This window comes from Lepidochelys kempii, chromosome 6, assembly GCF_965140265.1.
Source record: "Lepidochelys kempii isolate rLepKem1 chromosome 6, rLepKem1.hap2, whole genome shotgun sequence".
Lineage (NCBI taxonomy): Eukaryota > Metazoa > Chordata > Testudines > Cheloniidae > Lepidochelys > Lepidochelys kempii.
This window is the reverse complement of record NC_133261.1, coordinates 32,336,158-32,350,388: the sequence shown is the minus strand read 5'-3', so window position 1 is coordinate 32,350,388 and position 14,231 is coordinate 32,336,158. Positions and strand designations below refer to the sequence as shown.

Genomic DNA, 14,231 nt, shown 5'->3' with positions numbered 1-14,231 from the left:
AGCTACAGGTCCACAATACTGCTCTCACACTGCAGGTGTAAATTCAGCATCTACATGAGGTACAGTGACTTGTCAGCATTTAATATGGACCAACATACACTGATACAGAACCAAAGTAAATACATAACTTATACTTCACTAAGTATCCATGAACAAAAAATAAAATTCTATTTCCTATGTTATATTTACACAATTTTTAAAAAAAATCTAAAATGAGATGGTAAATTCATCAAAAACTTTGTTTTGAGCTCCAATTAATAAAGTAAAAATGACATTTTTCCTTATGATTGTCCTTCCTTGATTTCCACTGACATTTTAGAGCCAATGTCGGCTAATAAATACAATAAAATGCTTATATGCACAATTTAGATTCAGTTACTTCCCTCCCACTTCTCCAACCAATAAATGCAGTTTTTACAATCTGGTGATTCCTGAACAGCCAATCATTTTCGAGAATGTGGCTTTAAGTGACAGAGCATGAGCATTGAGGCAGGGCTGGAGCTAAAACAAAGTGTTCATACATACATGTATTTTGCATAAATAAATGAAATACGACATAAAAAATGACTCAAATCCGGCAACTGTGAGGCAGGCCCACACGAGTCGAAACAGATGACTTTTGTTCATGTAGTTTTCGTACAACAGTTTCACATTAGTCAGAAGTGATAAAAAATACCATTTATATCCAGTGCTTATAACACTTACGAAACAACATCTGTGAGTGTGTGTTTTTTGTACTACAAGCAAAATCAAGTTTCAGTCCTAAAGAACAGTCCTTTGTTCTCCACCAGCCTGCAGAATATTATTTTGGCATGGTCATAAAATTTAAAAAAAAATTAACCTACTAATCTAAATGTTTGCCTTTGTGCAAAAATAATTACATAAAATACAATGCTAGCAATACAGCATTCTACCGATGCAACAGAACCAGAAAGAAAAGAGAAAGAGAAAATAAATGAGGTGGGGGAGGGAGAGATATTTAGAACTAGTGAAATCTGTAGACATTAATAAATAGAAAAGGAGGACTTGTGGCACCTTAGAGACTAACCAATTTATTTGAGCATGAGCTTTCGTGAGCTACAGCTCACTGCATCCGATGAAGTGAGCTGTAGCTCAGGAAAGCTTATGCTCAAATAAGTTGGTTAGTCTCTAAGGTGCCACAAGTCCTCCTTTTCTTTTTGCGAATACAGACTAACACGGCTGTTACTCTGAAACCTGTCATTAATAAATAGTTGTTCTTTAGGAAATAATAGTACCCTCCTGCCTAATCCAAGCTAGATGTATTAAAAACAGCCCAAATCTCCAAGAAATATTAAGAACAAAAAAACACTTTCTATCAGTACCTTAGCCAGCTTAAAGAGGGCGCTCACCAGCTAATGACACAGCATATGTCTTTAAAGTCTTGGCTAGACCAGTTTATTGCTATTAGACATGGACTTAGAACACACTTAATAAATAGTAAAAATTACAAAATGGTCAGAGAAATTTGACCACTGTGTTTCTGTGTCATTATCTTTATAAATCGTCCTGTAAACTGAACAATCTTCATTGTTTTTGCACATTTAGATGTGATTCCTACAGTGGTGACACAGGCTATCTCCACTCAAAGAGCTGCAGTTGTGAGAGAAACGACAACTCACAGCACAGTGACTTGTCAATAGGTCTTACAGGAAGCTTTGCAAGATTGTGTGACAGGCATGAAGATAACCTGTATTAATACTGTACCCATTCAGTCATATGGGGCCTGGTCCAATGCTCATTAAAATCAATGGGAAGATTCCCATTGAAATCAATAGGGGCTGGATCAGGTCCATATATATTTATTTGCATGTATCTGATTCTGCAAGATGTTGAGTGCTTCACGGAGTTGCTGAACACCTTAAACTCGCAGTAAAGTCAATGGGAGTTGAGGACACTCAGCACAAGTGCAGGATCAGGCCCCCCAGTACTATCTATTATGCTTAGTGATTTATTTGTGGGTATCAAGAGTGGAGTGGGAGTGAAGAAAAGAAGAAAATTCTCCTTTTTTATATTCTCCTTGTCTCTGAACATTCAGCAACTTCTCAACCTCGGAGTGTTCCCTCTCTTCTTCCCCCATATATTTGCCAGAAGTTTTCTTTGTCATTGATATTGTTTCTAATAATACAAATAATAATATTTTGCATTTTATAGCAGGTTTCTTCCAAATATCCCAAATCACCTTACAATCATGTATCAAGTTTCTTAATACCCCGATGATATATAGAAACATCATTATCCTCATTTTACAGATAGAGAAATTGAGGCACAGAGACATTAAGGCCCAAATCCTGCAAACTCATATGTAGTTAGACTCATACTTGTGAGTAAAATTAAATACATACGTAAGTGTTCATAGGACTGTGGCTTAAATGACTTGCCTAAAGTCACTCAGCCAGTCAATGGCTGAGCCAGGAAAGGAACTCAGGAGTTCTGGCTCCCATTCCTGTGCAACTAGTATTTGATAAATCTATTGTAATGTACTATATGCCTTGCTCTGCAATTCAGACTTTTGTGTGACTTTCCCCCTGAGGAATTTCACAAATAAATCACTGCATAAATACACTGAAGATATCAGAAAGCTCCTGCAGGTGACCACTGGAATGGGGATGTACAGAACCTTGATTCACTACTTGATTCTACGGGCCCTACAAATCCATCACTGCAGACTCTGAAGAGACATTGAATGCACCTGTCTCCATTGACTGTTCATCTGTATATTGTATAAGTCTAGATGTGTATCATGACACACAGAAATATATAGGAGTATATGTACTGTATGTACATATTCAAAGTATTCATTCTATTTTGCATTACATGCAGTAGAGTGGTTCCAGATGTTCTTTGGATGTATAGTGTTATGGAAACAATTGGATTTTCCATTCACAAATTCCACTTTCATTTTGGGAAGCAGGTGCATTTTTTATTTTCAGGCACCTGCATGTTTCGGGGGAAGAAAGAGAAAGGGCTCTTTAAGACAGTCATAAGGAATTATAAATGTAATGCCACCAACAGTACATTTTAAAATAAATATTAAGTATTTTCACCCTTGACATTCTGGAATGAATAAATTATTTAAGAGAAAATGTGTTAAGACTGAATGCAAGGGTTAAAAGCAAAGGGATAGAGAATGTAGTCAGAGGTGGCCTCACGCTGCTAAGACAGGCCTGTCCATAGCTGGTGATCGCGCTTTTGTGCTTAATATTTTGCGCTAATGGCATATCAAGAGGCAAAAGCAATTGGACACATGCACTGTGGCAACCTTGTTCACTACTTAAGAATAACCTGTCTCCAGATTCCTGAGTACTTTACCATTTTCTGGAAAAAATTATGTTTTACATATATTTTTTTAAGATGCCAAAGGATTGTCTAAGACTTTACAGTGTCTCCCTTAAGACTTTTAAAATGTTAAGATTCAAAAGTTATGAAAAGTTTGGCACATCAGAAGTTCAGCTATACATGTGGAAAAAGTGGAATTCAGAGTTTGTTTAAAAGATGAGCTCTGACACACAGATGCGTACACTTGCGGACTTGTTCTGTTTCACAATATGAAATCTGCAGTTTTTGTTTTCTAAAATAATCCAGAATAAAAACACATTCACAACCTGTAGGCTGGCACAGCATACCTGAGTGAGAATGTATAGCTCCCATCTAAAACAAAAACTTAAACCTTTATCAGCATCCAAATAGGGAAGAAAAAAAAAAAAGACAAGAGACAAAAGGTAAGACTTGTAAGACAGCTATTGATTCATATAAGTTTTCAAGTCCCAATGTCTGATATTTAATATATGTCTTCACTAAATTAAAAAAAAAACAGGTTCATGAAAATTAGGGGAACAATCTGTCTCACACGTTAAGAAACATTTAAGACCATTCTGCTGATGTAACTGTAGGAGCCACACATGCATGCAGGCTCTTTAAGAACTTTTTGTTCAACAAAAAACAAAAAATCAAAAGAGTCAGAGTACTTTAATTCTGCAAACGCTCCTCAGTTGGCACTGACAGCCTCGTGGCCTTCATTTTCACTGCTATAGTCTGATTTGGGATCATCCTCATAGTCCTCGTACATTTCCATCTCATCCTCTCCATTTATCATTTCGTTTCCAGCAAGGCTTCCGCTGTCTGTCTTCATACCATAAGTGCTCTGAATGACAGGGATGCTGGGCTCCGGACTGGCAGAGGTGCTAGAGCAATCAGATGTCATCTGAGGTGATGGTGCGGTAGTTGCCATGGTAATAGCACCAGGATAGACAACACCTGTTCCTGTGGTGATTGGAATCTGAGGCTGCTGTCTGCAAGGAAACACAAGAGTGGAACATGATTGATTACCTTTAGTTTAGATCTGGAGTGGAACCCTACTGTGCATATCAAACAAAATTAAAGTACATGGTTTCTACAGAACATATTGGTGTATGCCTTTGAGTTCCAGATTCTGATCCTGCAAGGTGAGGAGTGCCCTTTGCTCCTGTCAAGTGCAACTAGAGATAAAGCTGCTCGGCAACTGGCAGTATCAGACCTTTGATGCATTCAGGTATTGGGTGGTTTAACATAAAATAGACTGCAAAATGTTGCTAAATTTTCTAGCACGTAAGACTTTGTCAAAGCTGGCTTCTGCAGCTTAAAACCTGGCCATTCAAATGTCTCACTGTAGTCCCAGCCTTGCAGTCATATATAGGAGAGCTGGTCAAATAATTTATTGTGAATAATATTCACTGTGCTGAGCACTGGAGGAGACCATGAGTTCTAGTGTAAGTTCTTCAATGGACTACTGTGGATAGTACTACACCCTTCACAGACCTTATTACTGAGTAACAAAGTAATTGAGACTTAATTGAAAGTCAGTGAGACTTAGGCTCCTAAGTACTTATGTCACAATGGGCCTTAGGCTCCTCAGGCACTTAAGCACTTTAGAAATTTTACCCATAGTCCTTAAATTCATGATCACTTAGTATTTGTTCTTCAGAACCTCTCTCTCATTCAGTGCACAGGACAGACAGTCAATAAGGATTGCTAAATTTCAGCCTACTGCTTACTACCCATCCCTATGTCTGTCCTTATTCGCTTGCCTGTCCTGATCAGTGATTAAGGGCAAGAGTGCAAAAACTGTCATTTGTGAGTTCGTCTCATTCACTCATTGACATGAGATTACAATCATGCTAAACATCACACCGCTGAGCTACCAGGAGATCAAACTACTCCAAGTTCAGGAACCATGGGAGCCAGTGAAATCATAACATTCCATATAGAACATATCACTATGGGATTTTGTTCTGAAAGTGACTCTCCCCGCCACTCCCCTCAGTCTTTACCTAACCCAAGCCTGAATGTCAGAAAAGAAGAGAAAAGAAAAGAAAAAATGAGAGATTGAGAGGAAGTGAAGATAGCAACATCTTGATTTGGTTAAATTATAATATATGAGCAGAGAATTTTCGTTTCTTAAGGCTTTGCACAATATGCTTTTGTGACAGAAAAATTCACATGGACACAAAATGTGTCTCTTTCCCTCATTCCACTTCATTACAAACTACTTTCACTATACTGCCAATACATTTTGGGACAAATTCTGCCGCTGGATGTATGCACAGCTTCCAATGAAATTCACAGGAGTGCCCTTGTGAACATGTGAAGATAGAATTCAGTTATTTGCCATCTTTTTATGGTGAAGCCTCCTCTCTCAGTCTAAGACATAGGCCTCCAGTTCAGAACAAAACTTAAATGGAGTTTTGGAGACGAGAATGTTACTCCCCTTGCTAGTAAAGCCTCTGGAGCACCCATCAAATACCAGTTTTAGAAGAATGGTGCTGCTGATGAACAGTTCACAATAAATAAGTTATTCAGTGTGTTTAGTCACTTTTTTTATGTTTGCAAATTGTCTACAAACAGACCCAGATTTTCACTAATTTGTCCCCTATTTGAAATCATTTGATAAATGTTTTGAGCAAACATTTTTCAGCCTATGGTTTTTTTTTTGTTTGTTTTTTTTTGCTAATGATTGGCTGCTAGTATTGTTTCAAGTGTTTCAACTTTAACAATTCAATATTCCAACTGTGGGACGGGCTACTTAAGTCACATGGTACAATTTCTGTTCCCTGATTGATTGATTTAAGCTTTACAAATTACTTCTGCGACAAGCCCAAGATTCCCTCTTCACAATCATTCAGACAAAAAAAACAGTCACCTGAAAATTTGTTTGCCAAAAACAAATAAATAAGTGGGTCCACTGATGGTCATAGCACCGTTATTTTTAGAACTCACCAAGATGTCCATGTGTAATTTTCTCATACTATTCACCCAGTTCTAATGCCGCCATTAACCTTTTTTCCTGATATTTCTTTTAATATCATTAATATATTGACAAAAAAACCTTTTGAAGAACTTCACAGTATTAACTCTGAAAGCTCTTCTGAGAAAAGCAGTGCTTTTTATATAGCAACATCAGTGGGGCTTACCCTTCCAATATATAAGCCATTTAGAAACCAATATTTTCAATGTGCGTTATGTGTGTTGCAGTAGTGCCCACAGGTCCCAGTCAGGAACGGTTTCCCACAATTCTGTGTGCTGTGTGCTAGATCTGTTTTCAAGAAAGCACAAAGTGAAGAAATTCCAGAGGGCATTTGTGTGTGACCCTTGACTGTCTAATCCCTAGAAAAACCATATTTTTTTTCATAAGTGGGCAACTGGTTACTAATGGCCAAGATATGAGAACTGACAGTGAAAACAGTGCTCTTGACTGCAGACTGTTCTGTGCTATCCCTTTCTTTGCAGCATTAGAGAAAGATTAGCATTTTCCCTTCTACCATAAGGGGGGAAAAAAATCAGAAGGAGCCATGGAGTGGCATGACAAGAAAGGCAGTGCAGAAGTGCTGCGCGTTGTAGGTAATCTGGGACACTGCTGGGCTTATTTTTTAAGCCATTTATTAAAGGTTAGCAACTCTCTCTCGCATGTCTGCATTTCAATGGGAGGAGAGGGGAGGTATTTTTGCAATAGCATTACATCTCTTCAACACTTTTTAAGGTAAGAAAAAGTGCAGGTTACCTGGGGATAGCGAGGATGAATCTGCAGTGTTGGTATTTTACTCTAGGCATCATCTCTCATGCATGCCAAGTTGTAGCATGAACACAAGTAGTATAACAAATCTGCATAACTGATTTGTGTAACAGGAAAGTAGGTCACACCTTTGGGGCTTAATGAATCCCTCTCAAGAATGCACTTCACTATTCTTCCTCTAGTGAAGTGTAAAAAAGCACACACATGGTGAATGTGCTTACTGACTGGAGTGGGTCAAAACCAATCGATTGTCTGAAGACCTAGACGTGTATTTAATCAGAAATGGGGGAGGGGGTATTTCCACATAGATCATCCTGTGCAGTAAAAAAGATATAAAATAATTCTGGCAAAATCCTGGATCCATTAAAATCAATGGTAGCTTGTGGAGTCATGATTTCTCCCAAAAACTTTCTAAGATTTCAAAATAAAGGATGGATAGGTACTGGATATTAATTATTTCAGGTGAAGTAAAAAAGCAAAAATGAAAAAAACTGAGCTATGTCCAGAGTTAAATGCAAAGGCCCAATTCCAAAAACACTTAAGCATGTGCTTAGTTTTAAGTACATGTTTAAGTCCCATTGACTTCAACAAAACTTAAGTAAATGCTTTACATGAAGGATGTGCTTAAGTGCTTTGCTGAATTGGGACCTAAATGCCCATTTATCTAATCAAACATGTAAACTATTTTTTTCCCTTTTGTGTAATTCTCTTGGTACTTTCTTTTACATTGGTGCATCTGAGAAAGGACTTTGTCATTTTCTAGGAAATAAGATTATTCAGGGGAGAAAAAGGGGTTCATTTAAACTTGCATTCTGTATGCTCTGAATTGATTGATTAGTTGTGGTGTCTAGCATATATTTCAGGTCTTAACTTCATTTTACATTTTTGATTTGCAGTTTACATTAAAAACATTTGTATTTAAAAGTATTTGTTGTCATATTAAATTCTAGATCCTCTAGTCTAGCCAAGCTGTACTAAGCAGAGGACCATAGGCAAAACATATTTTTACATCACCTCTAAGCCTCCCTGATTCTGCTTCACCCCCTGGTTTAAGTTCTTAGTTGCACCCAGCTTGAATGCCCACCAAAGGGCCTTTCCGGAAGCCAGAGATCACCAGAGCACAACAGCGTTCGTGCCTTAGCGGTTACGAGAAGCAGTGGTGTAGAGCTGGCTACACCGGCTCTATACCACTGGTGGACTCTCTTATGCCAGGGAAATCGTCAGAGGGCCAATTAAGCCAGTTCTATAGACCCTTTGCTCTGCTAGTGTTGCAAAGGGGCTGTATTGGGGTCAAGGATCTGGCCCGATATAATTAGACAAGTACTGTAAAGAGCAGGCAACATGAAATTTCTCATATAAACTGACCTGTTGGCAATTTAGTGGTATTAAAATTATTAGGATTTTCCTGGAGCACATTCCATTTTTTGACTTTTGCAAAACTAACTAAACATTTAAATTGGCAAAGTACCATTGTTTGCTGATCCCTTCAGAACTATTTTCTGACAGCTCTTTAAATGACTGAAGCTAAATTGGTTGCATTAGGGAAAATGCTTATGTGCTACACACCCTGAAACTTACTTCCCCGTAAGGAATAAAATAACAGTAAATCTCACAAAAGCATCCATTGTGTACTTAATTTTAGCTCTTGCTATAGTGGTATAATATTACAGGCTTATTCAAAACAGTAGTCTACCAACATTCAGAATACACACGTATACAGTAGTTACAAATACTGCAAAGGCTTTATTTATAAACATCTCATCGTGGCAAGACTCAAGAAAATTAACGCTCACATTACTTTGCAGATTAATGTATAGAATACATACTTCTATGTAAAGGGTATCAGACTATGAAAATGACTAGGAATTGAATTATTTTTGTGAGAAAAGGTAACAAAATACGCTGTTCTAAGTTGAAATCTCTGAGTCTATGGCATTCCACATGAACATTTACTTAAGGATTATGAAAAAATGAATTGTTGAAGATAAACTGTAAATCACTTGAAGCTGCTTTAATGCTTAGCTTTCACAGAAGGGCTGAAAAGTTCTCATTCAAAGCTTCCCGTAAACAACTGTATCATTACAACTAAAATATTATAAAACATTACCTGGCTGTTTACAGGTTGAATTTCCGCTTTTTTTTTAATTAAATTGTATGTGTTAGTGCATTAAGTTTGAATTATCCTGCCTGATAGTATTCCTCATTTGGGGCAAAATTCACGAATGTATAGTTCCATCACAGGTATAGACACTACTTAAGTCCCACTTAAGTCTTTATAATACTGCTTAATTTGTATGTAAATGATGCATAGACCTTGTGCTGGTCTATTGCATAGATAATAAATATCACCCCTACGGTACAATCTCGCTCTCTGGAGAAATCTCTCATTGAACTTCCCAGGAATTTGCCTAAGTAAGTGGTGCAGAATCTGGCCATTAGTCAGTTTAGTTTTTTGTTCAAAATACTGCTATTTCACATAACAGTTTCTGAGGAAGCATTAACTTAAATTAGTGATGTGTGTCTTACTCTTGATTACTACAGTATTCCACTTACTATATGCTTTTAGAACCAGTGCATGCAGATCTACATTTCAGAAGCCATAGTAACAAAAAGTTTGTTGTCATAGTAGAAATGGAGACAATTTTGCTTTTGAAGGGAATCTGAGCAAACGCCACCCATACACATGACACAATCATTACCCCAGTAACTAAAGGCTCAGTCAGGGGGAGTTGACAGGGCTCAGTACCCTTCAGATACTATGGTGCTAATGGTGGTAGAAGAATTGAACAGAATAGAGAAAAGCAGAAGCAGACGACAATAACACCAACATCTAAACACCACAAATATGTGACTGTATGAAATGCCATGAAGTTTTAATTCCCATGAATTAAATAGGTCTTTCTACCTCCCATCTTCATACACCCTCTATTTATTTCTGCATACTGTGACTATATTTTTGCACATATTATAACAGATTAAACATATGATATGCAATTTAATCCACGTGTTTAAATAAATAAATTAAAAAGAACAGAATTTCTAACTCAAGAACTTTACTGAGAAATCCAAACAGACATCATTTTTTTTCATGTATAGAACTTCAGGGGACTACAACCACATCAGAAACCTGGTGAGATGCTGGAAATGTCCAAACTTGAGTAACTGGAGGAAAGGGAATAGGCACTTTACAAATACATGAATGCCCACAAATACACCACTGAACATGGAAACTCGGAGCACTTTGCCCACTGAAAACTCTCTTTACTGGATCTAAAACAACACTCAGGAAAACACATCAGAACCCCTCACTAGAAGAAACTAGGATTATAAAACCTGAGTTTTGTTTTTTCTCCCAGAAAAAAAAAATCAAACAACCCTGTGGGGTTTGAGGATTTCATTTGGGTCTTCTCATTTTATTTTTGTCTTTTCTGTTCTATTCCATTTTGAAGGATTTAGGTAAACAGAAAATACATTTGAAAGATTTTTGCTCTTAGAAACATTAGGCTCTGATTTCATTCTGAAGTAGAGCTAGTTGGGAATTTTTCAACAAAACTCTTTTTTCCACCAAAAATGCCAGTTTGTTTAACCTGAAACAATTTGTGAAACAGGGTATTTCACTGCATCTCCTGACTTGAAAAGTTTTTGAAAAAAAAAGAGTCTCAGTTGTTGCAATGAAGTATTTTGATATTTTTAAACAAAAAACAATGTTTTTCTGGTTCAATATGACTTTTTGTTTGTAAATTTAAGCTAATTCAACTGAAAAAAGATTTAAAAATCTAAAAGGTCTCAATCAAAACAACACATTTCAATGAACCCAAACCAAACATTTCTTTGATTTTTTGGTTCACGAAAATTTGAGATTTAAACTTTTTGTCCTGCTTGGGGTTGATAAAAATTTTCAAAGTCTTGAAAATATTTGCAAGATGGCAAAACTATTTCCCAACAAACTCTGCTCTGAAGATTGAGCTATAATTTGAATATAAATCTGCATTTGTGAACGTGGTTGTGCACTGTTTGTTACATTAAAATGGTGCCAAACTGTGGCATATTTGAGGGGTTTTGGCCCACAAAGTTGTTTAGTTGAAACATCATAATAGGCTGGATGTTGACAGAGCAAATAAGTAGGTGAAAGTAGGGTAAGCCTAACTAGTTAGTTGACTGGAGACTCTATTGTTGTGGCACAGTATTTTACTTTAATTGGAAGCATTTGTTTTGAACAATATATAAACTTTTTCTATTTAAGAAATAAATATACTTACCAAGTGAATCATATAGTATGAGTTTTGTGTTTCATTTCAAAAAAAATTTTCTCCAGTTTCTCACTTGGTGTTTTCAGTGGGTTTTGGTTTGTTTATTTATTTGTTTGTTTTTCTGGGAAAAAAAACAGTGGGGGGTTTTTGGGGCGGGGAGGGGGGACGACAACTGTGGAAGGTCAAACAACCACAAAAGAAACCCTGTAAAAACAAATTCAGAAGAACCACACACATTCTAGGTCTCCTCAACTCCCAAATGTAAATACAGATGGAACAAAGAAATGAATCCTTTGTCACCTTTGACTAATCCATGTAATGCGTTTTCATATTCTCTCATGTTTCCAACCAAGGGCCTGATTCCCTCTTACACTAACGTTTCTTTATACATCTTTAGCTGTGTAAAGGGATCTTAAAGTGGTTGTAAATTACATTCAAATCATATCAATATAAATGTAATTTACACTCACTTTAAGGCCTCTTTATTCTGCCAGAGGGGTGTTAAGAGGTCATAGTGTAAATTAGAAGAATCAGGACTCATGTATTTAGAAAAATGATTAAATTCCCATGTTGCCTCTCATGATTCTTTGTGATATATCACAAGGAGACATTAAAGTTAACTTGGGTCATTGGGTTCATGGGGAATAGTTTTTAGTGTTTTTGAAAAACAGCCATTGTGTCATTCACTTTTCTACAAGAACAGAATAATTCTCAATCCTGACCTCCTTATTTTACCTGCTCCTCTGATCCCTACAATGTTGCAACTTAATTATGCTTTGAATTAGCAATTGATTCTCCCGTTGTCTTTTCTCTCACTGTCATGCTATTGTTCCTTTATTTAATTTACCCACATTGCTGCTTTTGGACCTTGAAAATTTATTGTATTGATATGATTTGACTGTTAATCTGCCTTGGAAGAGGTGGATTAGAATTTCACTCCTTTGAACTGAATGTAATTTGTGATATGCTATATCAATTCAGATGTGTATCTGTACAATTTCTGTAACAGCTTATTAATAAACAACTAATAGTGCAGAGTAAGCTAACAGCATCATATTACAGACTCAGAAGTTATATTATCTCTTCATATTTCAAAATACGAAAATACTTCTAGTGACTGATTTAACAAAAAGTCAACATTGTTGCAGGCTGTACCAAGAAATAATTGACTGCAACAGGGAGTTCTACATCCCCAAAATCAGGACACATAACTGATGTCAAGGTCAATTATCTGGTAGTAAAGCACACAACAAAAGGAGATTATTATGATTAGAGAAATGAGCAGAACATTGTGAATTTGGAAGGGCTGGCAGGGGAGATAGCTTTTAGGCTCTTTTTAAACTACCAGAAATATCGCACCCTGGCGCAGAGCATCACAAATTAATTCAGAAGCGAATGGAAGAGATAAATCAGTTCTGATGCAATTGTTTCAGTGGGCTTTCTATCCTGAATCTGGACAATTGGCATACCACTGCATCCTGTTCAAAATACCTTCCACTGTATTTATATCACAAAGTTTGATTAAAACTGTAGTGGGATTTTATTTTTTTTTTTAGTGCCATACATTCTGAACTGGAAACCTGGCTGATCTATCCCTAGACTTTAAGTCCTTTCTCGCAACACATTTCTTCAAGGAATATTGTATACCACAATAATACATAACCAAAAAAATATTAGGTGCCTTCAAGATGTGCGCATCATTCCCCCAAGCTTCTGCAGAATCGTACTATCTTCTCCCTACTCCTCCCATCCCTAAATCTCTTATTTTCTTCAACCTTGTCTTCTCTAGCACACCTTTTCTACTTTTTCCTGTTGTTCCTGTCTTAATTCTGGGACTGATCCTGGAAACCATCACTACTGAGGGCAGGGCTTGCTAATCACCCACATATGGCCCAATTAAAAATGCTCTGAACAGACTCCAATTGTTTTCAAAGAGTTCTAGAAGCAGGCCCATAGTTAATCAAAGACTACAGTATGTGGCTGGTAATTCTATGTTCAATAGTACATCCTAGGTGTGTTAGCAAGACTTTGCAGATTGTACCCTTAACTCGTACACCCGTCAGGTAAGGAGAACTGTCCACTTGTTTGAAAAACAACATCGTACTATGCTGTAAAAAACAGCAACAGCAATAATAATACTTACCCCACAGTAAAAAACTGCCTCATCTCCTGTCTTCGAGACCTCATCAGTTGTTTATATTCTCCAATACGCAGTTTCTTGCCATCAACAATACAGGTGCGTTTTGGTCGAGGTTTGTATTTGTAGTTAGGGTACTTCTCTAGATGGATTTTACTTAGCCGTGCCTGTTCCTCATAGTAAGGTTGTTTCTCTTGATTAGACATGGATTTCCAGCGAGAGCCTATATGCAGAAACATGATGTTCAAGTAATGCAGACTGAGTTCTAGTTCTAGGCATGGCAAAACACTTTTTTTTTTTTTTTTTTTTTTTTGCCATACTGTCTAACAAGTTCACCAGCATTTACAAAACCTGTCTGTGGCCAAGATTTTCAAAAGTGATTAGCTATTTTGGGCACCCAATTTGAGGTACCTCAAAGGGGCATGACTTCCAGAGAGTGCGGGTCACCCGCTTTCTGAAAATCCAGCTCCTTTAAATTGTTTCCAGTCAGACACCTAAAAATTGAGTAATTTAAAATCAATAGTTGCATTTGAAAATATGGATGTTGTGTCCATAACAATTTTTTTCTATTATTCTTTACAATAATGACCTTTGACCTGAGAATAATTCTGTGAGCTATTTATTAAAATGGTGCATCCGATGAAGTGAGCTGTAGCTCATGAAAGCTTATGCTCAAATAAATTGGTTAGTCTCTAAGGTGCCACAAGTACTCCTTTTCTTTTTGCGAATACAGACTAACACGGCCGCTACTCTGAAAGCTGTCATTTATTAAAATGCA

At 36.9% G+C, this 14,231-nt stretch overlaps 1 protein-coding gene across 32 annotated transcripts in view; it reads right to left on the bottom strand.

The window, feature by feature from the left end:
• Window positions 1-1,187: 1,187 nt before the first annotated feature.
• Window positions 1,188-14,231, bottom strand: part of SOX6 (SRY-box transcription factor 6) — a 445,713-nt gene continuing 432,669 nt past the window's right edge. For all 32 annotated transcript variants that reach the window (XM_073347430.1, XM_073347431.1, XM_073347425.1 and 29 more), the window contains 2 exons: window positions 13,460-13,676; window positions 1,188-4,310 (listed from right to left, as the gene is read on the bottom strand). In XM_073347430.1, coding sequence (XP_073203531.1) covers window positions 4,007-4,310; window positions 13,460-13,676 — 521 coding nt within the window. In that variant the 3' untranslated portion in view covers window positions 1,188-4,006. The remainder of the gene's footprint in view (window positions 4,311-13,459; window positions 13,677-14,231) is intronic.